The 25847-nt window shown below is 49.4% G+C and overlaps 1 protein-coding gene across 1 annotated transcript in view; it reads right to left on the bottom strand.

Annotated features, from left to right (window-relative positions):
- Nucleotides 1–4142: 4142 nt before the first annotated feature.
- The window catches only part of sorbs1 (sorbin and SH3 domain containing 1), a 28337-nt gene continuing 6632 nt past the window's right edge, over nt 4143–25847 (bottom strand). The window contains exons 11-26 of the mRNA XM_080016452.1: nt 25118–25232; nt 23770–23853; nt 18978–19027; nt 16631–16806; nt 13185–14639; nt 11733–11803; nt 11414–11584; nt 10711–10757; nt 9723–9837; nt 9191–9316; nt 8896–9090; nt 8013–8558; nt 7256–7351; nt 6511–6695; nt 5696–5802; nt 4143–4367 (exon numbers count right to left, since the gene is read on the bottom strand). Coding sequence (XP_079872578.1) covers nt 4300–4367; nt 5696–5802; nt 6511–6695; nt 7256–7351; nt 8013–8558; nt 8896–9090; nt 9191–9316; nt 9723–9837; nt 10711–10757; nt 11414–11584; nt 11733–11803; nt 13185–14639; nt 16631–16806; nt 18978–19027; nt 23770–23853; nt 25118–25232 — 3607 coding nt within the window. The 3' untranslated portion in view covers nt 4143–4299. The remainder of the gene's footprint in view (nt 4368–5695; nt 5803–6510; nt 6696–7255; nt 7352–8012; nt 8559–8895; nt 9091–9190; nt 9317–9722; nt 9838–10710; nt 10758–11413; nt 11585–11732; nt 11804–13184; nt 14640–16630; nt 16807–18977; nt 19028–23769; nt 23854–25117; nt 25233–25847) is intronic.

Genomic DNA, 25847 nt, shown 5'->3' with positions numbered 1-25847 from the left:
TAGACTTACTTAAATTGTGTAAATTTAAATAATTTATTCTATTTTTATGTATATTTTTTCGATAGTATTGTGTCACTTTACCACAATTGTATTATTTCTTATCTACTCAATAAATCCACATTTCTCCTTGTTGACATCATATTCTTAAATCGTAATAACACCCCAGCATGCATATTAAGAACACCATAAACCTTTTCAATATGCAATTATTGAAATGAAATGCAAATTAAGTGTCGCAAATGTGCCCTTAAACCTCTTTTAAACAATGACTGAAGTGACTTCAAACAGCGGGGTGCAGAAACCACGATGGGAAACACTCAAAATGTTTTGAATGGTTTATTAAATATTGCATAATATGGAAATCACAGCAATGTATAGTATTATATCCACTTTAATGTCGTCGATGTGACAGCACTGCAAATTTAATCAAACAAACCAAACTGCTCGCAGGCCGTGTGTTTAGGCAAACAAAGGAATCAATTCTCATGACTAATATTCATTATTTGAAAGCGTTGTGTCACACTTTAGGTACTTGCACAGAAACGGATGCTGTTCTTAGTAAACCCCCCCCAGTCACATGGAATAACGATGGGAAACACAACGTCAGCGTTACATGGTGGACGCATTCCAGTGATGGTCACAACTCAAAGTCAATGAAAACTGAGGCACGATTTTGCATCTAACATAACGTATTACCAATGGCAGCTCCATGCTCATTTGCGTCACACTCCTGTGCTTGATAATGCTTCACTATGTGCTTGTTTTATTTTTTCTCTCCAAAATCCTCGAGGTAAACAAACTAGTACAACTGATGGAGAACTCCATCTGGTTCTCCCCATCACTTGCAAGCTACTCTTTATTTTACATATTTACAAACCTTGTGCCATGCCGCTTGCAATTCTGCACGTCCATTCAAAACGAAAAGAGCTGATATAGTTTTGTCCTTTTTTGTTTTTTTACATATTGTGTGTGCACTGCCAGACATTCATATATTTATACATTCATACATCCTATAATATGCACGCGTTGACATCATAATTCTACAGACGTGTTAAGTTATGATTGAACAAAATGAGTGATTTCTTTTTTTTTAATATATATATATTTGTCAAAATCTATGCCTAGACTTTGTTTAAGATAGAGTAGACTTTGTTTTTTGTTTTTTTTACATGTGTTATCATGCAGTTTAAGAAATTAAGGCATGAGGAAACAAGCGTTGGCGTGGGAAACGGCCCGCAAGACACAGCAGAGTCTAACTGGAGGCGGGAAAATCCCCGGTTCAGAAAGCACAATTCCGTTCCCGGGATCCCGAGGCGACCGCGTGGATTTGCTAACGAGCAGCAACCCAGATGTTCAACTGGCAGCGAGCGCGACCAGGCGAGCGGGGCGTGGCTGGAGCAAAAACACAGCAGGACTTTTTTTTTACTTTCTGGACCGGGAATCTTTATACTCCGAGCCGATCGCGATCGACGTATCGGTTAGAGACCCGGACTCGGATGGGAACGAAACGAAAACAAACAAAACAAAAAAAAAATGCGACAAGCGGAAGCGGGTGCCTCCGTGGTGCGACGCGTTAGGTCACAGGTCACGTCGCACCCGCCGCGCCTACTGAGTCAAATGTATTGATAGGTGTTAAAAGGAAGACGTTTCCCCCGCTGATCTCCACACTATCCAACACGGAGGCAGGATGGAACAGCCCCCAAACCCAATTTCCCCACTTCTTCCAAGCATACTCGCATCGGGTCAGAGGTCATCACCACGCCGTCAACACACCTCCATCGATCTACTGAGCGCCACAGATTTCGACTGCATTCCACATCTTGCCAATTCTTACCGCGACGATGCCCTTGTGTATTTTGGACGATTTGAAGAGCGGGCACGCAAACACGGCGGCGGTATGATATTTTTAACCACCGCTTGACTAATGTGTCCGCGGACCGTGACATGTTCAGACCGGGACTCATGTAGGATTTACAAATAGTCGAGCGTTCGGTTTGGAGATGCCCGGCATACTGACTCCCACGCACGTCCAGCGCGTACGACGGCGGCCAAATAAAAACATTGCACAGCTGTCGCCATCCGTTCGCGTGTTCCCGGCCAGGTTGAAACAGTCCCGCAATGGTTTGAAAACCTTATCCGCTGGGCCGCCTTTTGGCTCCCGCCTCACAGTGCGTGGCATGGATTTTGCGATTAGGAATAAAGGTAAAATGAGAAAGCGCAGCAGCAGGTATGAGGTCGTACATTTGAGGTGGCGTCGGCTCGTAATGGGACCTGGCGACGCGGGGACGGGAAGAAAGCTTTGACGCTTTCACACCAAAATCCAATCCAAAGCACATTTCTCTGTATTTCGGGGGCAATTAACCCCGCAGCGTCCGTTGCCCAGCCAAGTTTTTAGTCATTACATATGAAAATATTCTAAAAGCGATTTTTGGAAGGCCTCTGGAAGGTTTCTGTACACATTTACATGGCTGGAACATATTGCGTCGACAGCGAGGGCATCTCAATATGCTCCACTCAAAGTCAGTATGATTATTACAAGATGATTGTGAAACGTTCTTGTGCCATGAGTGATTAATCCACAATACAACGGGGGGGGGGGGTAGGTTCTCCCAAAATGAGCAAACAGGAAGTAAAACGCCGCCACGCCTGTCCTGTGGTTGCCTTCGAGCCAGGCGAGCTTGAACAGACGTGTACCACTAGATATCTCACAGGCCTTGCTCTGAATCAGGTTGTTCCGACTGATACAGCTGTGTCTATTCATAGCATTCGTCATAACTATATTCTCAAAAAAAAAATTGTTTTAATTACCGTATTTCCTCAAATAGTGACCGGGGCCTTTATTTACCACAACTGCAGAGGGTACCAGGCCTTTATTGGAAGCAGGCTTATATTAGAGGCAGGCTTTTATATCGAATTCCCTCTGTTTATGAAGTATATTTGATCATATTTTGGTATGAATTTTAAATCAAACTTCCGTCTGGGTGCCATGCCGTGCAAACACGTGTACGGTGAAAAAAGAGAGAGAGCTCCTAGTGACCCTAAAAGTCGCACTCGTGGTGGAAGCCACCTTGAACGCGGCATTTACTGCTCGGAGAGCGAGAGCATCAGCCCCAAGAAGCGATCTGCGACGCAGCAGTAGGAAACGGAGTACATTAAATACATCTACAACAAAAACACGCCGTTTTATTTGCTTTGTTTGGAGAAAAGATCGCTGTGATGGAGCTGCGGAGCTGTTCCCATGCAGAACTTCACAGCGCCCATCAGTCTTTCCCCCTCGGTCTGTATTTGAGGCGGGCTTTTAATTGTTTGTGTCGACGACACCCTGGAATTTGTTAGAGGTCCAGTTTTTATTTGACTACTGGTCTATATTTGAGGAAATACGGTAACTGAAGCTCACTTTAACATTCTAGGCTAATCAAATAATTATTATTTTATTTGCGTTGCACGTGACCATACTGACATAATCCGACACTGAAAAGGCATTGGAAGCTATTGGACCTGGAGTTATCAGTGCCCTGGTGTTTATTTATTTTTGGAAATAAACCAACCAAAAAAAAAGGTAATCATTCAGAAACACATTCTGGAAGCTAGTGGGTTCACTGGAAAATGGAGAAATCTGGTCTGTTAGAGAGTGTCCAAATATGTGCCATCACTTAAAGTATATTACTGTATGTGTCACGGCTCATCCATTTAACTGTTTCTTTAAAAAAGGAAGAAAAAAAAAATCGGCCAAGTTTAAGTCCTTAACACTCATCAGATACGCTTGTGTCACACTGTGTTAATGGCTGAACACCTCTGGTCCTGAAAGGTAAACTACAACGCTACACATCAAAACATTTTTTTTATCTTTTTTTTTTTAACTGCTTGGGGAGATGAAATCCAATCTTTTGAGCGGTACTTTGCTTTGCGGCGGTCTCCTCGGGTGACGTGCGGAGATCACAAACGACACCCCCAAATAAACAACGTGTGCGCCGTGAGTCGATAAGGGGTCTGACGTTTTGATGAGGTTTTCCCCGCCGGCGGAACCCGGCCGCGGGCGTGTGAATCGTGGCTTCCGGGGGAGACGCCGCGCCGTGGTTTGGGCATTTAGCCGACAGCTGCCTCCGAAACCCCCCCCCCCACCCCCCCCACCCTCTCTCTCGTGCGCTCGGAACATACCGCAGACCAGACGACGCGCTTCCCAAGACAAACGGGATCACCTGGCTAAGGTGATGCCCCCTAAACCAACAGTCATGCGAAATGGTGTGGACTTCCTGGGTTTTGCCTGTTTTTTTTTGTTTGTTTGGTTTTTGTTTTTTTTTACAATTTCGCCTCCTTCACGTAATTTCCTGGGAAAGTTCCAAATTGTTTTGTCCTCTTCGAGGTACCTGCGGAGAAAGAGTAACAGATGAATGTAAGATGAAGACTATTGTTGTCCAAAAATGAACATATCCAAGCGTGAACCGTATTTCCTCAAATATAAACCGGTAGTCAAATAAAAAAACAGGGCTCTAATAAATGCCGGATGCGTGGTCGACATGAACAACCAAAAGCCTGCCGGAAGCAATCTTTTCTCCAAACAAATCAAATGGAAACAGTGTGTTTTTTATTAAAGATGTATTTAATTTACTCCATTTCCTACTGCTGCGTAGCAGATCGCATCAAGGGGCGAATGCCTCTGAGCGCTCCAAGCAGGAAGTCCTGCGTTCAAGAGAAACTCGGAAAACTCCAATTCCCCCGTCAGCTACCACCACAAGTGCGACTATTAGAGTAGCCAGCAGCTCTTTTATTTTTTCACCGTACATATGTTTGCATGGCGTGGCACCAAGACAGCAGTTTGATTTAAAATTCAAACTAAAATATGATCAAATATACTTAATAAACAGAGGGAATTAGATATACAACCCTGCTTACAATAAAGTCCTGGTACCCTCTGCAGTTGACTTAAATAAAGGCCCCGGTCACTATTTGAGGAAATACGGTATTCACATTTGAACTATATCTATAAAGCTTGCTTCACACCAAATTATATAACTGTATAATTGTATCAGTATCCATATCCGACAGTCAGGTCCTACCCCTAGTGGCTGTCGTATGAACTGGGTCTGAGTTTCGCATCATAAAATATGTCTGGGAAAACGTTTTCTTTCCCCAGAACAACAGTGAGCAGTTTGCTCAGCTGGACATTTACCATGTTCCATGAATGAGAGTTTAAAACCCCCTTCATATAGTGTTTGCAAAGTGAGAAACAAATACCCACAACTCACTTTTATTAAAAGAGATTTATTGAAAGTGCATATGGTGACATCCAACGTTAACGTTAATAACATCATTATTTTGAAATAAGTGACATATTTACTTCATTTTAACCCCAATTCCAATAAAGAACTTGACTGATGTCACTCCCCGCCGTATTGTCAGACCCAAAGTTGTCGCATGAGTTGAAAGATTTGAACTTATCCCGGAGCCTGGAATCAGACTCTCCATAGAAATGAACGGACTTTGGGTTTGTTATTGATGTTTGTCGTTTTAGGTCTGAATCCGGCTTTAGAACTATCAATAACTGTAAAGGCTCAAATTGAACTGACTGAATATATACATTTAAACTATATTTAAAATAGTGTGCGTCTCCTGCTGTCATTGAGGAGAAACCCTGCAAACCCTCTGACTCCATCTCTGAGGAATCTCTCCCGGAGCGCGCGCGTGCGGTACATACCGACAAACCAGCCGTCGTCGCACTTCTCCATGACACTGACGAGATCCCCCTCCTGCAATTCCAGCTCATCCTCATTCTGTGGCACGTAACTGTACAGAGCCTGGAAACTGCAGCAGGACAAGGACATGGATGGAAATGAGCAACAAATGCATTTCACACTGGTCACTAGATTATTACACTGTACATACTATAATAAACTAGTTAGTACATAGTAATACTTCATATTCATAATTTATACCCTATATACCCACAACAATCATTTATCCTGTGCATAGTATCACATTATGTATATATCTAACTATTTCTGTTTTGTATTTATCTTTTTTTGCATTTTGCAATTTTTATTTTATTTTTACCACCCTTTTTATTCCATTTAAAAAAAAAATTATTCTCCATTCTGTTACGCCTAATCCTCTAAAGTGAAATGCGCCAAACCTCACCAGAACAAATTCCTAGTATATGTAAATATACTTGGCGGAATAAAACAAATTCTGAAGATGTTTCCTTTGAGACTCCACCGAGCCCAATTTTCTTGGAAAATGACGTAACAAAAAGTGAATTTGCCAAGCTTGATTGTAGCGCAAACACATTAAATCATTTGAGACCCCCGCAGTCTCTGGACATTTGTGGCCTCGGATGCTATTCCAAGCCGACTTCCTAGGGGGACGTACGGTATCACTGAGGCGTCTTGAAAATAACACAGCACCACTTTTAAGCTGTTACGTAAAATAAATGCGTCACACTAGAAGGGTTAGTGTCGGCTCTCGGGGGGCCTGACTGTGAATATCGCTGCTATACAGATCATCCATACTCACATTCCACAGCTGAGACGGCTCGGCTCTGGGCTGCTGCTGTGGGAGTGAGGTTGCTGGGAAATGATGAGAGAGTGTTTACTGGGGTGTGGGGGGAGTCGGCGGACAGAGTCATGGGGGTGGGACAGGGTGCTGCAGTACCTGACCGAGGTCTCGGCTATATTCATTATCTCATTACACACCGCCTCCTAGTGGCGGCCCGGCACAGAAACACGCACAGCGGGTCCCGGGGGCAGGCCGGATGGGACAAGAGGTGAGGAGGGGAGGGTGTGTGTGTGTGTGTGTGTGTGTGTGTGTGTGTGTGTGTGTGTGTGTGGGGAGTTAGAAGGGAGGGCGAACGGGAACGGGAGGGAGGTCCGGTAAGTAGCGAGGCGGAAAAAGGAAGTGATCCGTTAGAAGCCAGGAAAAGCGGAAGAAGTGGTGGTGGTGGTGGTGGTGGTGGTGATGGCGGAGCCCGGGAAGAAGGGAGGCATGGAAAAGCAAGACAACAGAGTAAGTGCATAGAGATGGTACTGGAAACACGACATATTAGTACAGCTCAGTGGCGGCTTACGAAAACAACTGTCGGCCGCTCTTGGTTAATTCAACGACAAAAGCCGGATGTGAGTGAGCTGGACGGTGTTTAAAAAGTTAAAATGGATCTCAGGGGGCGATGAGGGTCAAAGGGTCGAGTTAATGACGGGGCCCCCGCCCGCCGTCGTCGACCGCAATCGCTCGTGAAGTCTACGCTTTACAACCACAACCGTACCGCGAATGAGTTAGCGTTGTTGTTGTCCTGGATGTCGAACAACATGACAGGGCTCCTGGAGGTCCTGCCGTGATAGTCGCTCTCGTTCTTCAGCAGCTGAAGGAGAGAGAGCACAAACATGTCATGTCACACATCAAAATAAAAGACCCCGTTTGCACGACAAGGATATACAAACAACAACAACAACAACAGAACATTGTCAAGATCTGCAGGTTGCGGGTTGCCAGTCGTGCTCCATGTTCCTGTGGCCATTGGAGCGGAAGCAAACATTTTAAATTATAATTTGTTATTCTAGTGGACATGAAATGCAATAAACGAGTTAAAACCTTATGGCGGATCCATCTCTCCATTGTCTCCTGTTTCTACGATAAGATATAACAAGCAAACCCCGTGCAAGACGATTACCTCCCTTTGCAATAAACGTCAAGGCAACTAAAGTAGTAACCTCTCCAAACCACTACAGCTTCACAGTGAACCTGGAATATGCCTTTTTGCATGTTAGTAGGTAACACACACACACACACACACACACACACACACACACACACACACACACACTGACACTCGAAGACACATGCAGACTTGAATATGAACGTCACAAGTCCAATCAGCTGAGGGACCAACGGCACTGTTAGGTGGCTTCTCCTACAAAACCGTGAGCTGCATCGGGGGGGAAACACACGGTGACTAGAGACAACCCGCCCGTGTTCCGGGGTGAGCCTGGGATGCAGAGCACCGCACACCATGCAGAAGATACCTCCGCGGGGCCATTTCTCCGCCAGCTGCCCGGGGCCTGGCGCCCGCCGCTTCCGCCGCCCCCATCGCCCTCCGCTCCTTCCCCCTCCGCGAGCTCCCTCTCCCCCCTCAGCCAGCCCTCCAGCACCGGCCCGCCGCTGGGGCTCACGCTGCGGGAGAGGCGGGGGAAGGGCTGGGAGAGCAGGAAGTCCTCGCCCTGGGGCGGGGTGAAGGTGAGGTAGGGGGTGGCCGAGCCGGGGCGGGGCGGGTGCGGCGGGGGAAGAGGGGAGGCGGCGGGCGAGGCGGCGGGGGAGCCGCAGTAGGGGCTGCCGCCGGCGAGGGGCGGCACGGGGCTGGCCGAGAGGGACGGGGGCAGGTACTCGCCCCAGCGGTAGGACACGGTGGGCAGCGGGGGCAGGGGAGGGGTGGGGGCGGCCGGCGGGCTCCCGCCTCCGCCCACGGTCAGGGAGATCCACTCGGAGGAGATGGCGTGCACCTCGGGCGACACCGAGCGCCGCGGGGAGCGGGGGAGGGGCAAGGGGGACGTGGTGAGGCGGTTACGGTACAGCTTTTTGTTTTTTTGGGGGGGGGGGCGGGGTTGGTACGTGAGCCAGTGAGGGGGAAGGAGGTTGAAGAGGAAAGAGGGGGGAGAAAAAGAAAATGAACGATGAGATGGAGTCAAGGAGAGAGGAAGTAAGGCGTGGAAAAAAAAAACAACGACACAAAAGCAACAACAACTTCGGTGCGAAGACAGAAAAGCAACAAGTTTGTCAAATTATATCGCCATGGAAACAGAACGCAAACATGAGGGAACTGCAGAGGAGGGAACCGGGCACCGGGGCGGCTGCAGTGTGTGTGTGTGTGTGTGTGTGTGTGTGTGTGTGTGTGTGTGTGAGCATCCCTACCTGTGGAGAGGCGTTGGTGCTGCGCTGCGGGGAGTGGCTGACGGGGGGGTCGGGGTACTCCACTCCGTTCTTGACGCGGGGGCGCCGGTGCACCTCGATGTAGGTGACGGGGAAGATGCCTTGCCGGTTGGTGCCCGAGATTTTGCCCTCGTACCAGTTCTCATCGACCCTGCGGATCAGCGTGATCCTCTCGCCCTGCGGACACAGCAAAGGAGGTCGGATTTCCCCAAAACCCAGAGTGCGCGGGAGTGTTTTGGGGAAAATAAATCGGAGAGAAGTTTTTTTTTCTTTTTACCTTTCTGAAAGACATCTCCACCACCGTGTCCCCGGTGAAGTTGAAGCGAGCCATGGCCTCTCCGTACTCCAGCACCTGCACCGGGGCGCTTTTCTTGGGCTGGGCCTTCTCCGTGGGGGGCAGGAGCTGGAAAGGCCAAAGGAGGAAGAGCGCGAGCGAGAGCCGCCGCTTTCAGTTTGTCGCAGATAAATGTTGTTGGAAAAGCCCCGCGGCGCCCTATCTCTAACGTGTTTCCTCTCAGTGCATTCTTTGTCGGGAATAGACAGGAAACAGGAAATCACACCGCTTACAAATGTTCCTTTCTAAAACATGTTTTTTGTTTGTTTTTTTTTACAATTGAATATCGGAAGTTTTATTCTAATTCATTCATTTTATAACTTTATTCAATTAAAGTTAAAAACACATTGGTCTATTGTTTGATTCCCGTGGATACGGTGGCATTTCTTTTCAATAACCAAAGAGCATTTGAACTTTTCAAACCTCGTATTTTTAACACAAACTGATGTTTTTGGCAGGTTGAGGCACGGCGTACCTCAACGTAACTCCGAGGGAAGATGCCAACTCTGCCGTGATGCTCCCCCTCGAACCAGTTCTGATCGACCTGTCGGATGATGTACACCACGTCTCCCTTTTGAAACGGCAACTCCCTGATAAGGGCGGGAAATATTAGAGGACAACATGTTAGTCGGGTACACGAGAACCACAAATAGATTGTCTCCACTCCATGGCCGTCCTCATATTGTAAAACTGATTGACTACAAAAGACCCGACCCATCCGACGTTTTCAGATTTGTTTTTGTAAATAAATGTAAAATAAATCTTAAGCCAGCTTCACACCTGAAACGACAAACGACAGGAACAAATCGGAAGTCAATTCACTCCTATGGAGAAATTTCAGTGTCTGATCGAGGCTCAAGGACTTTTTTTTTTAAGGTCTTTTTTCATTGGAACTAAGCTTAAAACTAAGTAAATAAGACATGTGTTTCAAAATAATAACATCATTAACGCTGACGTGGGATGTCTCCATATTCACTATCAGTAAATCTCTTTTTATGTGAGTGAATTGTGTCTATTTCTATTTTTGTTCGCACTCCTCTAACACAAAATAAAGGCAGTTTTAAACTCTCATACGTAGGAAAAAGTTAAATGTCCAGCTGAGCAAACTACTCGCTGTTAATCTGGAAAAAATAAAAACAAAATATCTCCCATTTTCCCTGACATATTTTGGGATGTGAAACCCAGGGCGTAGTTCATCCGACGGCCACCAGGAGGGGGACTCCGACTGTCGGATACGATCACGGACTCGGTGTGAAGCAAGCTTTACAGGTACAATAGTCCACTTGAAAGTAAACTCTAAGTTCATGCCATCGCTATCGTCAGATGAAAGTTGCCCATGCGATGCTTCGCTTGTGTGTGTGTGCACGCGTGCGCGCGTTTGAGTGTACTGCGTATGAGGAAACTTGTATTTCTCTGCGGCTTTGAATATTTCATGCGTGTCGTGGTAAACATTTTTCACCTACTTTAGAGTCTCCGCTCTGAAGTCGAAGCGAGCCAAGGCCGGCGTTCTCTGTGTGCACAAATAAAGCGGAAGGAATCAACAAAACATCCAAACACCACGCTTCCCCTTAGAATTGGATTACGTGAATTTTCACCATAAAAAAATAAAATAAAATAAAGCTGCCCTTTATATACCGTCTCGTTCCTCATTGTGAGTGGGCAAGTTAAAGTTATACTACACACTAAACTATTTTTAGGACCCGAGCTATGACAACAATGACAGATGAGCCAGTATTTACAACGCGCTGAATACGTGAGGTCATACTCCTGTCAGTTTCAACCTTTTATTTGCCTCTTCTCTACCCTGGTGATGACAGGAATGAGACTCATGTGACTGTGTGCAGACGTGGAAAGCGCCCGTTTTCCACTGCCTTTTACAGGAGGCAAAGCTTAAGAAGGACTCCAACTCCACCCTGCAATACCCCTACGGCGGTAAACTAGATAACTCAACTGGAACAATCCTGCCATCTGACAGGGCCCTGGACCCTCTGAACATCATGACGCAGAGGAGAAAGCCATCTGTGATTGCGGGCACCCCACTGTGAGAGCAGACATCCCAAGTTCAGCACCCCCCCTCCACCCCTCTCCTCCCGCCACCTCCCGCCACCCACATACACACTGCATCTTCTCCCTGCTTTCAGGCAAAGCGCCCTGTCTTTCCGTTACCTCTATGCCCGATTTCCGCTTCTCCGTGTTGTCTGTGATGTTGAGCAGGTCTCCGAAGCGTTCGTTGGTGATGAACTGGTGGCGGGTCGGCACGATGCCCGTGTGGCGGCGCGACGCCGTGTCAGCCTCTTCCTGTTCCCGCTTCAGACGTCGCTGCTCCTCCAAGATTTTCTGTCAAAAAAACCAAAAGAATGCGACTGAACGCGTCCGCTTGCCCTCTGGCGCCAGAAACCTCGGCTTATCTTTTCCATTCCTCCATGTGATGCGACACCTCCTCTATCGCGCAGGATTCACGCGGTTGTCGACAGAAAGATTTTACCTCTTTGTCGCCATGGCGCCTCCTCAGCACTTCGTCCTGGCTCTCGCCGTGAGACGGGGACGAGTCCGAGTCTACGAGAGCAAGCAGAGGATAGAGTCACACCGCGAAGCACCCTCACGAGGCTTCGAGGACGCTCACGGCAGTATCGATGAGGCTTATCAAGAGGTTTGAAAGATGAAAGACGACATTGCCACACGAATGTCTTCTTCAGTCGTTATGGGCACAGACACAGACAGGAACGAGCTCCAACCATGCTCAAAAATGAACGGCGTCATTTGCGCAATGACAACCGACTCAAAAACAAGAGGGGAAAACACTGCAAACACGTCAAAATAGCGAAATGTATTTCATCATGCACGTAAAAAAATTGAAAATAAAAAAAAAAATCCAGGAATCATAAAATGTGTGTTTATGAAAAAAAGAATGGAGAGGGAAAAAACCAAACATGAACCACAACAAAAGTGACACCATCGTTTACTGATGAGTTGAGCAACCAGCATCCGTCTGTTCCCTGAAATGTTCTACTTTACAGAAGTACAAGGACTGCGATATGTCCTCTACTCCCCGCCCCTCTACAGATTAATCACATGGCTTGTGGTCAAGTACGGGCCACGAGGAAAAGGTTTCAAATTTCCGCTTCTTTCCCGGCGTCACCTTTGGGAAAACCTACACCTCGGGTAGCAGCCGGAGTGCACAGGAGTCAGATCAGGAAACGCCCGACTACGTCAAATCCATCACTCGGATAGGAAGGAAGACGGCAGATAAGAACCCCCCCCCAAAAAAAACATGAAAATAAACATGGTACCACAACATTTTGAGGTAGCGTATGCAACGCTGTTTTGCAGCAAACCCTATGTGAACATTATAGGCTGGTGTTACACTGGATACTCTAACTTTACACATTCAATTGTGATTCAAGTTATGGACATTTGTGTCGCTGTCAACAGAATATTAATACGTTTCAGTTTGACATTTGTATTATTGTTCTTATATGAATCTCAAATGTGATGGTACCGGAAGATGTGTAGCAAAGGCTTCCTGAATCCCCCTATGTGGTGGTGGAAGCGATGGATGTGCGTGCGTGCGTGTGTGTGTGTGGCCGGTGTAAGAAAGTTTGTCGGGCGAGATCACGGCACGAGACTAATTCACCATGAAATGGAAGAGCACCCGACGCCACGCTCAGAGCGAGTGAGATGGAGGCTGCTCATCGTCACGTCGTAACACACCACACAGAGTACGGATGGGGGGGGGGGTGGAGGCCTCACTTTGTCGGGAGTGAGAGCGAGAGAGAGAGAGAGGGGGAGGGGGGTGGGGGCGGGGGAGAGAGAGCGGGGGATGGAGGTCACGAGGTGAAGGTAGACTTGAGAAAAATAATGAGTGACCGCAGAGATGGACACGTGTGTAAGGAGCGGCAGAGAGGAGGAGGGTGGGTGACGGTATGGAGATAGCCACCTCTGCGGTGAGCTGCCGGCGGACACAGCAGGTTCCCGTTGGCGTCCACGCCTTGTCCGTTAGACGCCGGGTCCGCGTCGCCGCTGTCCCCGTTGCCCAGCCTCTCCAGGACCTCCAGGGAGGAGAGGCGCTGAGGGATCAGCGGTCGCAGGGGCTCCGGGGAGCCTCTCCCGGCCATCGCCCTGGTGGCTCCCAGGGTCCCCCTGGCTTGGCGGGACCGCGAGGACCCGCGCAGCCTGAACGGCGCCGGGCCCATGAGGAAGAGGTTTCCGGGCAGGGTGGTCTTCTTCTCCGGGGGCGAGGGCTTGTCCTGCTGCGCTGTGGCCTGCTGCCTCTCGTGCCGGAGAATGGTGGTGAAGCGGGTGTAGGAGGCCGGGCACGAGCCTTTGCACTTACTGGATTTGAGGTGGAGATGGTGGTTGAGGTGGTGCAGGTGGTGGTGCTGGTGGTGGTGGGGATGGTGGGGGTTGATTGGGAGGCATGGCGTAACTGGCGCAATGGGGTTCTTCGGTAAACTCTCCGCCGGGCGCCTCTCTCCAGCGGTGCACTTGCCCAAACCCTCTTCAACTTCGGCGTTGGCGCCAGAGGAGGGGCCGGTCCCTGAGACACAGCCGTTCTCCGCGATGGCGACCTCCACCACGGGCATCTTACTCAATGCCGAGGCCTCCTCCTCCTCCTCCTCCTCCTCCTCCGCTGCCTCGTCCTCCGTCTCCACCGTGGAGTAGGCGTCCACCTGGCTGGGTTCAGCTCGCAACAGCGACTCGGCAGACACCGCCGCCGCCGCCATGTAGAGGGGTGCGCCGCCGTGGCCAGAGTGCAGGGTCGGCAGGGAGGAGGAGCGCGTGGGCGCCGGGTTCAGCCGCTGGATGATCATTTCAAACTCGCTGACCCGCGACGACACGGCCTCCCGCGGAACGTTTCCGGCCTCGTCCGGCTCGGGCCTCTCTCCCCCGCGGACTCCCCTGGCCCCCTCGAAAAGCGAGGTCAGGCTGCGGACGCTGCCGTGGGGGCTGGAGCCCACCGAGCTGGGTCGCTGGATGTGGTGCATGGTCTTGTACAGGCTGGAGAACTCGGACGCGCTCCTCCTAATCGCCGGGGAGACATTTCCGGGGCCGTCCGCGCACTCGGGGCCCCAGTTGGCCGGGGGGCCCGAGTGCAGCTCACACTCCTTGGCCTGGGCGCAGTTTGGGCTGCATGTCCCGGTGTAAAGATCCTCACAACTGTGGGCCTTTGGGTGCCTGACGGGCTTAGTCCTGCTCTCCCGGCTGTCGCCACTGGTGGGCAGCAGTTTGGGCTTGAACTTAGAGGGGAGAATTTGGGGTATGCAGGCTTTGGCAGCAGATAGGGGCTTCTTACTCTTATACTGGTTACCTAATTCATTATTGGCAAGAACCGTTCGACTATTTACAGAGGAGCAGGGTGAAATAATATAGCCATTCCCACCTTTATAATCCACTGGTAAGCATGCAGGACAACAGAATAAACATCATATTAGGTTACAATGGTCACAGGATCACACACATACACACTTAAACACAGTGTCAAACGCATTTCTAGAGTACAGACCAACTTCCATCGAAAGTTGATGAGAAGCAGACTTGATGCACTATGCATACATCAAGTATTGGATGGCAGTTTGTCGTAAGCTGCGGCATGGCTCGGTATGTTGTATGGTTTCACATATAGAGCAAAGTTGCAAAAATGAAAGGGGGGAAAAATGCCATTTCTCTCTGCCATGCTTGACGTAATAACAAGGCCCTTGCAGTAGCGCGGTACACTGTCAACAGAGATACCTTTAAGCAGCAACATGAAAAGCAGCATCATAAAAGGATTGAGGGTTAAGCCAGCAGTGAGATGTTATGTCATTTGTGAGGTCGGGCTCTGGAAAAAAATAAAAATAAAAATACTACATACAATTTTCGGGAAACCCCAAACTCATATCTGACTATAATGTGCACTGTATGTGAAAAAGAAAATCACCCATGTTGGCAGGCTGAATATCTATTTGAAAAAGTACTGGTTCTCCCACTCTACCTCAACCTGACCACATCAGACGCCGCTACGTCACACCTCGGTGTTCCGCAGCCTGTTTACCCTCTGCTCCACTTACAGAACTTGGAGTGATATATGTGCCGTGCGGCAGCTTTTAATCTACCATTTCACCGTGTATCTGCTGCTGAAATATACACACAAAGGCATTTTTAAACCATAATATCCATGAGTCTGGTGTTTCATGTCACCACACTGGCCACTGAAAGGTCCCGAGGGAGACTTTGTTCCCCAGAATACAAAGTCCTTATTATTGTACTTCATATCAAAAGCAGAAGCCTGAGACACACAGTGTTACGTGTTGTTTTCTGTGCTCGATTACATTTTACCTGAGGTATGCTGGATTCCGACTAATTCTAACTATCAAGTCGGGCTAGTCAGATGTTAGTCAGTTGACTTTCCTCAAGCCTTTGAAGGCCGGTCCATTTACTCCAGTGGAACTCCTGTGGAAAGTAAAAATTGAAAACCGCTGGGTTTGTCGAATTGAGTTGTTTTACCAAATTATTAATAGAAACGGAAATAACGGAAATGTGTTCCATTTAGGACGAGAGTTCGGCCCTTAAATGGGAATGGAGCTACTCTATAAAGTTGTGTCGTGTGTATCCCCAGCGGGTCGGCGGGCGAACCTCCACGCCGCCGCGCTTTCACCTCCTTCCAGTCCCACTTCCTCTCCTCTCCCAGCGCGTCTTGCTCTGGTCATGTGCGCAGGCATTCCATGCTCTGACCTCACACCGACAGCTGACTTCCTCATGCCCCCCCCCCCCCTCCTTGTTTATATCACCCCTGTCTGAACGGCCTGTGAAAAGCAGAGCCCCTGTTTATCTCTCCTTCCCCATCCTTCCCCTCTCTGGCCCTCTCTCCCGCTGCTGGAACACTCTGGAGCCTTTCCTCTAGCCTGCCTGACGACCGTCTGCTTGCAAACTGGAGCAAGCAGGACCCCCCCCCCCCCCCCCCGCCCCTACCCCCGCCCCCACCCCAAGGTTAGCTTCCACTGCTCCAGCGAAGGCAACCTCCCTCTCGCCGTGACTTTTCCAAAGCAGATGGCCAGCCAGCACACACGGTCGATGAAAATATCCATGGTATCAATAATAACAAAAGCAAACAACGGCAATAAAAAAATAAAATAAAATAAATAAAAAACAGCTGGGGAATGAATGGTCACCGCCGTGATAAACCAGAGCAACGGACAACGTGTGGATTCCAACAGAACGGGGAAAGAAAACACATGTATGCCTGGTACAGTCGCGTGCCAACATCAGTGTCTGCTACTCATTGTTTCAGCTCAGTCGTAAAGGGCTTTACATGGGCCGTCCAAATGCACGCACGCATGCACGCACACACACACACACACACACACACACACAGTGGCACCATGTGTACAGTTGCTGGTTTCCTACCTTTGGAGGAGGAGGAGCTGGTGTGGCGCTTGTTGAGAGCCCGGAGGCCCTGCAGGGGGATGTCGCCGCCCTCCAGGACACTCTTGTAAACATGGCGGTCGCCGTCCGGAGCCGCTGGCTCGCCGCTGGAGGAGCCACTGTCCTCCACCTCGCTACGCCCAGACTTACAAGACGAGCTAGACAGCGGCGAGAGAGAGAGAGAGAGAGACACACACGCACACACGGGCTGAGACACACAAAAGAAGCGGACGCGCTGGGGAAATTGGGGGGAAAGGGCTTCTCCGTACGCTGACGCTACCTGAAATAACATCGGCGAAGGGCGAAGACGTTGATGGAGTATCCTGGCCTTCCGAAAAGGCCAGTGACCGTTGATATTTCTAAAAATATTCCCTCAACGCAACGACGCGGCGCATCACCTGCACGGCTCCTCCGGCCGGGCTCCGCGTGGGATGCCACCCAAATGCTCCACGTTCTTTTCCTTCTCCTCTATTTCGGCAGACGGGCGCGCTCGTTAAACTGACAAGGAATTCCGGTGTCGCCATAAATCCAGGCGAAGAACTGAGCCGCGCGGCTTTTTTAAGTCTCGGTGGAAAGCGTTAAATGCGTTTGGCTTTTCGTCACGCCGCCAGGGTCACAGTTCTCCAAAAAAACCCAGCCGTCCAAATTTACGGGTTAACTGCGCTGCCTGCTTCCTGCTCAAACAAGAGCCCCTTTCATAGCTTGCATAGGAAGAAAAAAAACTTACATAAATATATATACAGTATATATATATATATATATATATATATATATATATACACATACACACACACACACCCACACACACACACACACACACACACACACACACACACACACACACACACACACACACACACACACACACACACACACACACACCACACTGGCAACAGAAGGGACCATTAAAACCATGAGTGTGTAGGGGAGGTTTTAAGGAAAGTGCTGCACTGCAAGAGCTCATACGCCGCTTTGGGAGGAATTTGGAAACACAGACAGCGCACAGAACGATAGGGAGCTCGCGGCATCAGAACTTTGTACACAACTGGGGCATCACTGTTTATCCGAATCAGCTGCTCCCGTGGCTTTTTTTTAAAAGGCCGAATCGCGACAATCAGCATCATTGTGGGGCTTAATGCTGACTGGTGTACGTTCCTGTCATGGACACAGTAATGTATTAGTCGGAGTGCCTACTTGTGACATGGGTGAAAGATTAAGTATCACTGTTGTGTCTCCCGACCCCATCCAACCCCACCAGCCCCACCCTCGCCACCCCCCCCCCCCCCCCACCCCCATTTCCATCTTGTTTAGCGAAAAATGTGATACATTCACAATAAAAGCCCCCCCGTCCTCCGGAACGGGAACATCAAACGGGGGCGACGCCGCGGAAACAGGTCTCCGTTTTCAAAGGGAAGCAAAGGAAAACATTCCCGCCCAAAACATATGTGCCTTTGAAGGGAGCCAGATAATGACTTCAGCTTCCCCCCGTCGAAAGAAAGTCGGGTCTCGGTTAACCCGGGATCACCATTAAAAAACCTACGCGACAACTTACCTATCCAGCTACGTTCAATGACGTCGCTTCCGATAAATTGCTTAAATTTGCGCAGTAACGTGAGCGGGGGCCCCGTCTTTCGGTGAGCGGTTACCAGAGCGGATGGTAGGTTTGTCGCCGTCGACGCCCCCCCGGGGGGGAGACGGCGCGCACGAGACTCATCACGGCTCGGCCCGGGGATTCCTTGCATTTTATTACGCAAGCAGGAATAGAGCGCGGAACTAAACTGTGAACGGAGGGCTCAGGGGTCTCAGCGCCTTGATTTTGCCGGTCGACCAAAACATCCCCCGCTTCTATTGTGCAGCTGCTGTCGATACTTTAGTTTTATTCCGCCCCCCCCTCCTCCCCGCGCTACACACCCATCGAGACGGGGATAACGGTTTTCTAAGTTAGGCGGCAGCTGGGAGGACACTGACGGGGTTCCCTCAATCCCCGTCACATCCAGGTTCTGACTCGGGGGGGGGGGGGGTGTTAGCTTTAAATAAATCGCCACACGCACGCTCGCCCGCGTACCGCGCTGCCGCCGACCCCCTTGACAAACGAGAGAAAAAAATAAAAAATAAAAAAAATAAGCCGTAGCCGAAGCGCCCTTCCTGCCAAATTTCAGCGAGACCCCTCAGGAAACGGGAGTCGCACGCCCTCCCGGCACCTCCCGCGCGGGTCACGGAACTCTCTCGCCGACACCCTGCCCACATCCATAACATGCCTTAAATAACAAGCTCTTTTTTCCCCGACGCCGGGCTACAAGCACAGAGGAAATGGAGGAATCAAACTTACAACTGCTGCAAGTCGGAGGCTGTTTCCAGGGGGCTGAAAGAGGGGGCACTCTGCAACAGACCAAACAAAGAAGTCATTGATAGATCCACAGGAAGCTCTCCTCCAGCGAGAACGCAAGCGGGGTACGTAAGCTGTGGCCCCGATCCTCTCCCTCTCGCGCTCTTCCTCTCCCTCTCGCTCGCTCTCGCCTGGCCGTCTGGGTCGCTGTCTCCGGTGCCTGGCGAGCTCTTCAGCTTTCCTCCGGCCAGATCTTGGCATGAACGGGTAAGCGTGTGTTTTGGCCCGCGTGCAAGTTGGAGAAAACAAGCGGCAGTGAACAGGGTGGAGGGGGGTGGGCGTGCACCGGTCAGGGAGAAGCAGGAGGGATGGGGTGTGTGTGTGTGTGTGTGTGTGTGTGTGTGTGTGTGTGTGTGTGGGTGGGGGGCGGGGGGTGTCCATGTGGGGAGGGGGCTGTCCCAGGCTCAGCCAATGGGCTGCTATCGCTCGGTGAAGCCGTCTCTTTTGTCTGGTATTGAGTCACTCTCATTATCACTGGACCAGACCGGGGGACAATTAACCAGCTGGTGGTGCAAGCAGGCCGAATTACACACACACACACACACACACACACACACACACACACACACACACACACACACACACACACACACACACACACACACACAGTTGCTACAGTAGAAGTTTTTTGGTAACTTCAATACAGACATGTCGACTGAAATACAACCAAAAATGTCAACTGGAAAGCGTAAACACGAACAATTAAGTTACGCAAGGGGGAAAAAAAAAACAAAAACGTGAAAACAAAGGAAGGAAGCACATTGTAAAGACGGACAAAAAGGAAGGACAAAATAAATTAAAGCGCCATCAGGTGAGTGACTTGAAGGGAATGTAGTTATTTTCAGGCTGTCACTAACCCACAACCCATGGACAGTCACTTGCCAGGGGCTGGGGGGCGGGGGGCAGCCTCTAACACTTTGAATGGTTTGGAGCTGGCTAATTTTAGCCACTGTTTCTGTTGCTTTTTGCCGTGCGGACGTCACAGAAGGTAAATATAACGGACATGACAGGGAGGCTATGAATAAAAAAAAAGCGCAAGTGTTGTTTGCAAATACGATTGCACAACCCCATCCCAGCCAGCCTGGCCCTGCCACTAATTCCCCCCCCCACACACACACACACACACCCGCGCGCACCCCCCGAGCCTCTGCCATTCCAAACGGATGACCAGAAGGGGGGGGGGGGGGTCCTTCCGCAGCGCTCGGCTTCCCGCACCGTGCCTCTCCTGTCGGTTGCCGGGGCAGGGGGATCATTAATAACTTTTCTAACACAGCCTCCTATCTATCTTTATAAGAGCAGCGTTTCGCCCCGGCAGGTCGGTGGTCTTGTGATCTATTAATAAAGCCAAAATGTTCCATGTCCTCTCAGCCTTTGAGAATACGCCAGAGCCACCGAATAATCCGTTACACCCCCCCTCCCACCGCCCCCCCACCACCGCCCCGCAGTGTCCCAGCCAGTCTTACCGGGGGGGGGGGGACCAGAGACTGTCCCCTGACATCCTTTGGGTAATTGGGCTCACACCCACATGGGCCGTTAACGGAGAGTAAACAGGAAGCAGGCATGGAAAGCGCATCGCAGAGCCAGAGGAATGGAATCTCAATCAGATTTTTCGCAAGACGCTCTGCAGATGTCCGGGTGGAGGCGCCTCATGTGATGGGGGAGGTGGGGGGGCGGTGGATTCCGAGCTCCCGCCATGTGAACCTGTTTTGCTTCTCAGAGACTCAAGCACATCTTCAAGTATGGATATAGCGGAGCACAAACTCATGGCCACGGACTCGGGGGGTTGATGGATTGGCCGTTGGAAAAAAAAGTTGTTTTCCCCTTTACTCCCCTTTCCCGTCGTACCTCGGCTGCTTTTTAACTTTCCACAGCTCGCCAGGTTTCAGCGTCGGGGGTCATGTCGCGAGTTTTCCCGCGATGCGACTGCATGAAAACATCTGGACGATACCGATTGCGAAATATTATGGATCCAGCGCCTCAGCGTTGAGCGGAGTGCTAATGACATCACCAGATTGCGCCTGTCCCCCCCCCCCAGACAGGTGTCTCCGGTGACTCCAAAGGTTTTGGTTCGTGCCTTCGCTCGCGGTCGAAATACCAGACCGCCTCTCGGCGGCGGTAATATGAATCCCATTCTTTCCAGCACCTTTGTCTGCGTTGTTGTGTTCTACCGAAAAACAAACGCCCCCACCCCCTCCCCGCCCCGCGGCGTGTTAGGGCCTGTTTTAGCCATACCCTCATCTCGGCAACACCAAACCCTTCAACAGAGAAGTTAAGTATAAAACTGAGGTTAAAGACGGACACGCAACGAGGTGGAGCGCTGGCGGGTGGAGGCGGGGGGCTTGAACTGGCCAGTAGCCATGTGACTCAGTGGTGAGACAGTGTGGCAGTGACCCCCTCGGCAGCGCGCTAGACAGACGGAGTCGCTCAGTCGGACGCAGGGGGGCCCAAAACGCTCTTCCCAGCCATAGTTATGTGTGGAATTCCAACTCAAGCGGGCCATGTACGTCCATGGGCGCGGCGGTTGAAAGTGGCCGTCGTCACATAAGCCGTCCAGCGGCTTTGAGCTCACAACTTGTTGATGTCCGACTGATACGACCGGTGACCCGCCGGCGTGAATTTGGCGGAACAAAGTCAGCTGCTGTCACGCCAGCATTCATGCTTCGTCATATGGCTGTGACAGTGCACGGCAACCACTGACACACGCCCGGTGGGATCGGGGAAAGAAAATCCTATGTAATGCAGTCACCGAATCCGTTGTGAATCACAGATCACTTAAAAGAACGGGTTACGCTTATTTGTACAGCCCTGTATTTAGAGCTTCGCAGGCCCGGGTTGGAAATGTCAGTTTAGCAGCTCCCCCTAATTTCGGGGCCCCCCAGAGCGAAGCCCGCGAGGAAACTCTCTTTTTTCACGGCCATTTATTTTGAGGGTTCATGTCACTTGTACTTAGTCCGTACGACTAAGAGGACGTCAATCAAGCTCCCTTGAGCCGGTGTGTCTGACTGAGCCTTAAGGTCAAATACTACACATACCGGGTGCCACTTTAGAAGTGACTTTGACATTAAACAGGAGCCAGTCATCAAACTGAGCCCGTCTGGCAGCGATCCAAGTGTCCCGGAGATAAAGCATCCAGGGAGAGCGTGGCACCTCGGGAACGACTCGTCCTGTTCCTGCTCGGCGCTGACCCAGCGTGGGGCGGCAGGACTGAGTCAGCCGCGCTGATCCGAGCCCGGTGTCGTCGTTTTGAAAGCGGGAAGGGTCTGGGAATCTGAGAGTCCTTGCCAGTGTTCGGGCCGCCTCGAGGACGTGATCTCATGTCGCAAGCAGCGGTGCCACCTCATGTGATCCGGGGCGTGACAGAGCGCAAGGAGACGGAACATCTGTTTTGCGCGCAGAATACTTGTCTGATGCCAGCTCAGGCCTGAGGCGCTGATTTGCCCAGATAACTGTCTTAACTTCCACTGACTCACTGGTGACGCCATCACCTCACCCCCCTGGTCTATAATATATCAGATAGACAGGTGAGTATGTATAGACAGACACAGACAGACAGACAGACAGACAGACAGGCAGGCAGGCAGGCAGGCAGGCAGACAGACAGACAGACAGACAGACAGACAGACAGGCAGGCAGACAGACAGACAGACAGAAAGACAGTGATTGGATTATCATTATGCCTGATTGTTTACACGGACCGAGGAATGACTTCGGGTTCAAACTTCAATCTCCTTTCCCAAGTATCTGGTCTGTTTTATGCTCTGAGAATCCGCACGAATACGAAAAATGTGCAACGCATTCCACAAATCCCAGGGCCTCTCCTAACGGAAATATTACAAAGATTCCCTTTCGCCTGATACTCAGACAAACAGCTGTGGTCGTCTGGGTCTGGCTTGTTATCCATCCACCCAAACAAATTAATCCGGGTGTAGAATCGGTCGCACTTATCTCTGGCTCTCTGGCTTTTTTTTTAGCTGCCAAAAGTCTGATAGGATGTCAGGTAATTTATCATCAATCATAACAATTTTTTTTTTAAATTTAATCCAAAATGGGTATTTGGAAAGAGAAAAAACAGAGCTCACAGTGGGCCCACTAAGATAATAAATAAAAATGTTTCGAAAAGTATGAGTGATACCGTCCAATAACAGCAACACGTATGGAATGTGTGACAGAAAAAGCATCCTGGGTGACTAGTGGAAGTCATGGTTGTGGATGTTTAAAAATAGATTAGGAACTTGGTTGCAAATGCTGCTCCATGGAGCGAGGCTGTCTATGTACTGACACCTATACTGGTATTGGATGGCATCCCAGTACCAGACTAAAAGGATCGGTATTGGGGAAGATCCAAAGATCTCATAGTAGTCATACCAAATATGTAGGCATTTTATGTAAGTATTTTAGATCTCTCTGTTGGAGAAAGATTAGAAAGATTTTACCGATCACGTTTTATCATGCAAAACTAATGGTCAAAGTGTTTGTTGTCCACTTAGTAATCGTATTGGTATTGAAAAGGCGAAATCAGTCAAGCCCCGCCTAGAAACCAAAGTTTTCCGAAGTTGCATTTGACATCTTCCCCACTGCGTGTGCGGTACATATAAAATATATAGAATACCATCGCACATAGCTTTGCAAATCAAAGTGGGAAGAAATGGGAGCGGTCCTTATATACAGACATTGACTTGGGCGTTATTTACACATGGACGTTAACACATGCACTAAAACATAAGCGACCACTTACCGCTTTCCCAAACTCCATCTCTGAAAAGAATTTATACCAAGGCTCATTCGCTAAATCTACATCTTCTGGACAAAGATCCTGAGTCTACGGGGGGCGGGGCGGGGCGGGGTGGGGGGGGTGGGGGTGGCAACAAGGAAAGGAGGAGAAAGACAGAAAGGACACATTTCAGACAGAACAGGATACACACACACACACACACACACAATGAGATGCTGTTGACGGAGACAAGATTCCCCAACAACACCCGAAACTCTTAAAACAACAGATAGTTGAGAGTGAGGTCAGATGAGATAACACCTCACTGATCCCCCGTCGGGGAGGTTCAGGCGTTGTAGCAGCTCAGTGGGGAAGAAAACGTCCAGTGTGAGAAGATAACTATGCTATATCACAATACTGTGTATACATTCAAAATACAAGAATAAGTACGATAAAATAAGTAAAAGGGAAGGAAAGAACTAGCACTTGTATAGGACAGAAAGATCGGAAACTATTCAAAAAGTAGGAAAACAGCCAAACAGTTGGCGACAGGTTACCAGAGGTATATAATAACTGGTTTACTATATATATATATATATATATATATATGTAATTATAAATATATATATATATATATATATTTTTTTTTTTTTTTATAAATATATATATATAATTTTTGTTATTTTTAGATAGATTTATATATATATATATATATTTTTTTTTTTTATTATAATATAGATTTATATATACATTTATATATATATAAAATATATAAAGCACTGCAGACACCGTGACACGAGGCCAGCAAGGACACCAAAGGGCACCATTTCATTTAGCACCATCCGAATAAACTACTAGAGAGTCCACTGTAAACCCCCCCAACACACACACACACACACACACTTCTGTAGGAAATAACAGGTAACAGGAATCCTCGATTCAACCCAATAACCCCAAGTTAAACACGGGAAGACAATGGCCCATCCTTGTAAGCGATCACCACCCCACACACACACACACACACACACACACATACTCCTCCCCTGATACGGATCGCCCGTCACCCCCGCCCCCCTCAGGAACGTGGAACGCACATGGCTGTACACACATACGCACACACACATAAACATACGCCGCCGTCCGATTCTTGCTCGAAAAGCCGCCATCCAGGAGTGCAGCAGCTTGGAGGAGGTGGGGTGGGGGAGGAGGTGGTTGTGGGAGGGGAGTGGGGGGTGGCAGCTTCCACAAATCACACACACACACACACACACACACACACACACACACACACACACACACACACACACACACACACACGTGCTTGCACGGCAGACCAGGCTCTGGCTCGTCCGGCGGCGGGGCGATAGCGTACCGTTCTCTCCAGCTTCAGCACCGACGACTTCCCCGGCTCGTACTCGAAGATGCTCTTGGGCTCGGCGCGGTACTTCCTGGTGTCTACCTTTTTATCCGGGGGCTCCCACTCATTCCTGCGGAGAAAGGGGTGGTGGTGGTGGTGGGGGCGGGGTGGGATGGAAGAGAGCCAATCCTTATCAAGGAGTCTCCATGGCAACTGTCTCGGCCCCTATTTATTCATTAATTACATTTTTTTTTTCCCCTCCGCGAGATGACGCGCCGAAGCTCCGCCGTCTGCTCCGCTCTATCTCCATCTGCCTCCATTTGCATAAAATCCAATTCGCGGTGAATGAAAAGGCAGCAATTCAACGAAGTAAACAGAACTGGCTGCCTTGACAGAAAAAAATATTTTAAAAATATGGTAAAAAAGAGAGGGTAATAAATATAACTTCCTCCCATGTTCAGCTGTACTTGGTGTTCAAATCTAACGGTTATGCAACGTATTACGTTAACGTTATTAACTGCATATCTTAAAAAAATAAATAAAAAAAAAGACAGTGTCTTTGAAATTATTCATTAAAAAAATAACAAGGCTTTATTTTCAGATGTATAGAAGAGTAAAACGGAAGGAAATGTGATGTAAAAAGGCATCGGGCGGCGCGTGGCGTTCGACCCTTAAGAGGCGACAAAGTGGGTTTTGGAAGGCGCCCACTGGAGGGAGGAGGAGACACGGTCCTCTGACACGTCCT

This window comes from Zeus faber (genome assembly GCF_960531495.2).
Source record: "Zeus faber genome assembly, chromosome: 16".
In the NCBI taxonomy this organism is placed as follows: Eukaryota; Metazoa; Chordata; class Actinopteri; order Zeiformes; family Zeidae; genus Zeus; species Zeus faber.
This window is presented reverse-complemented; position numbering and strand designations above follow the sequence as displayed.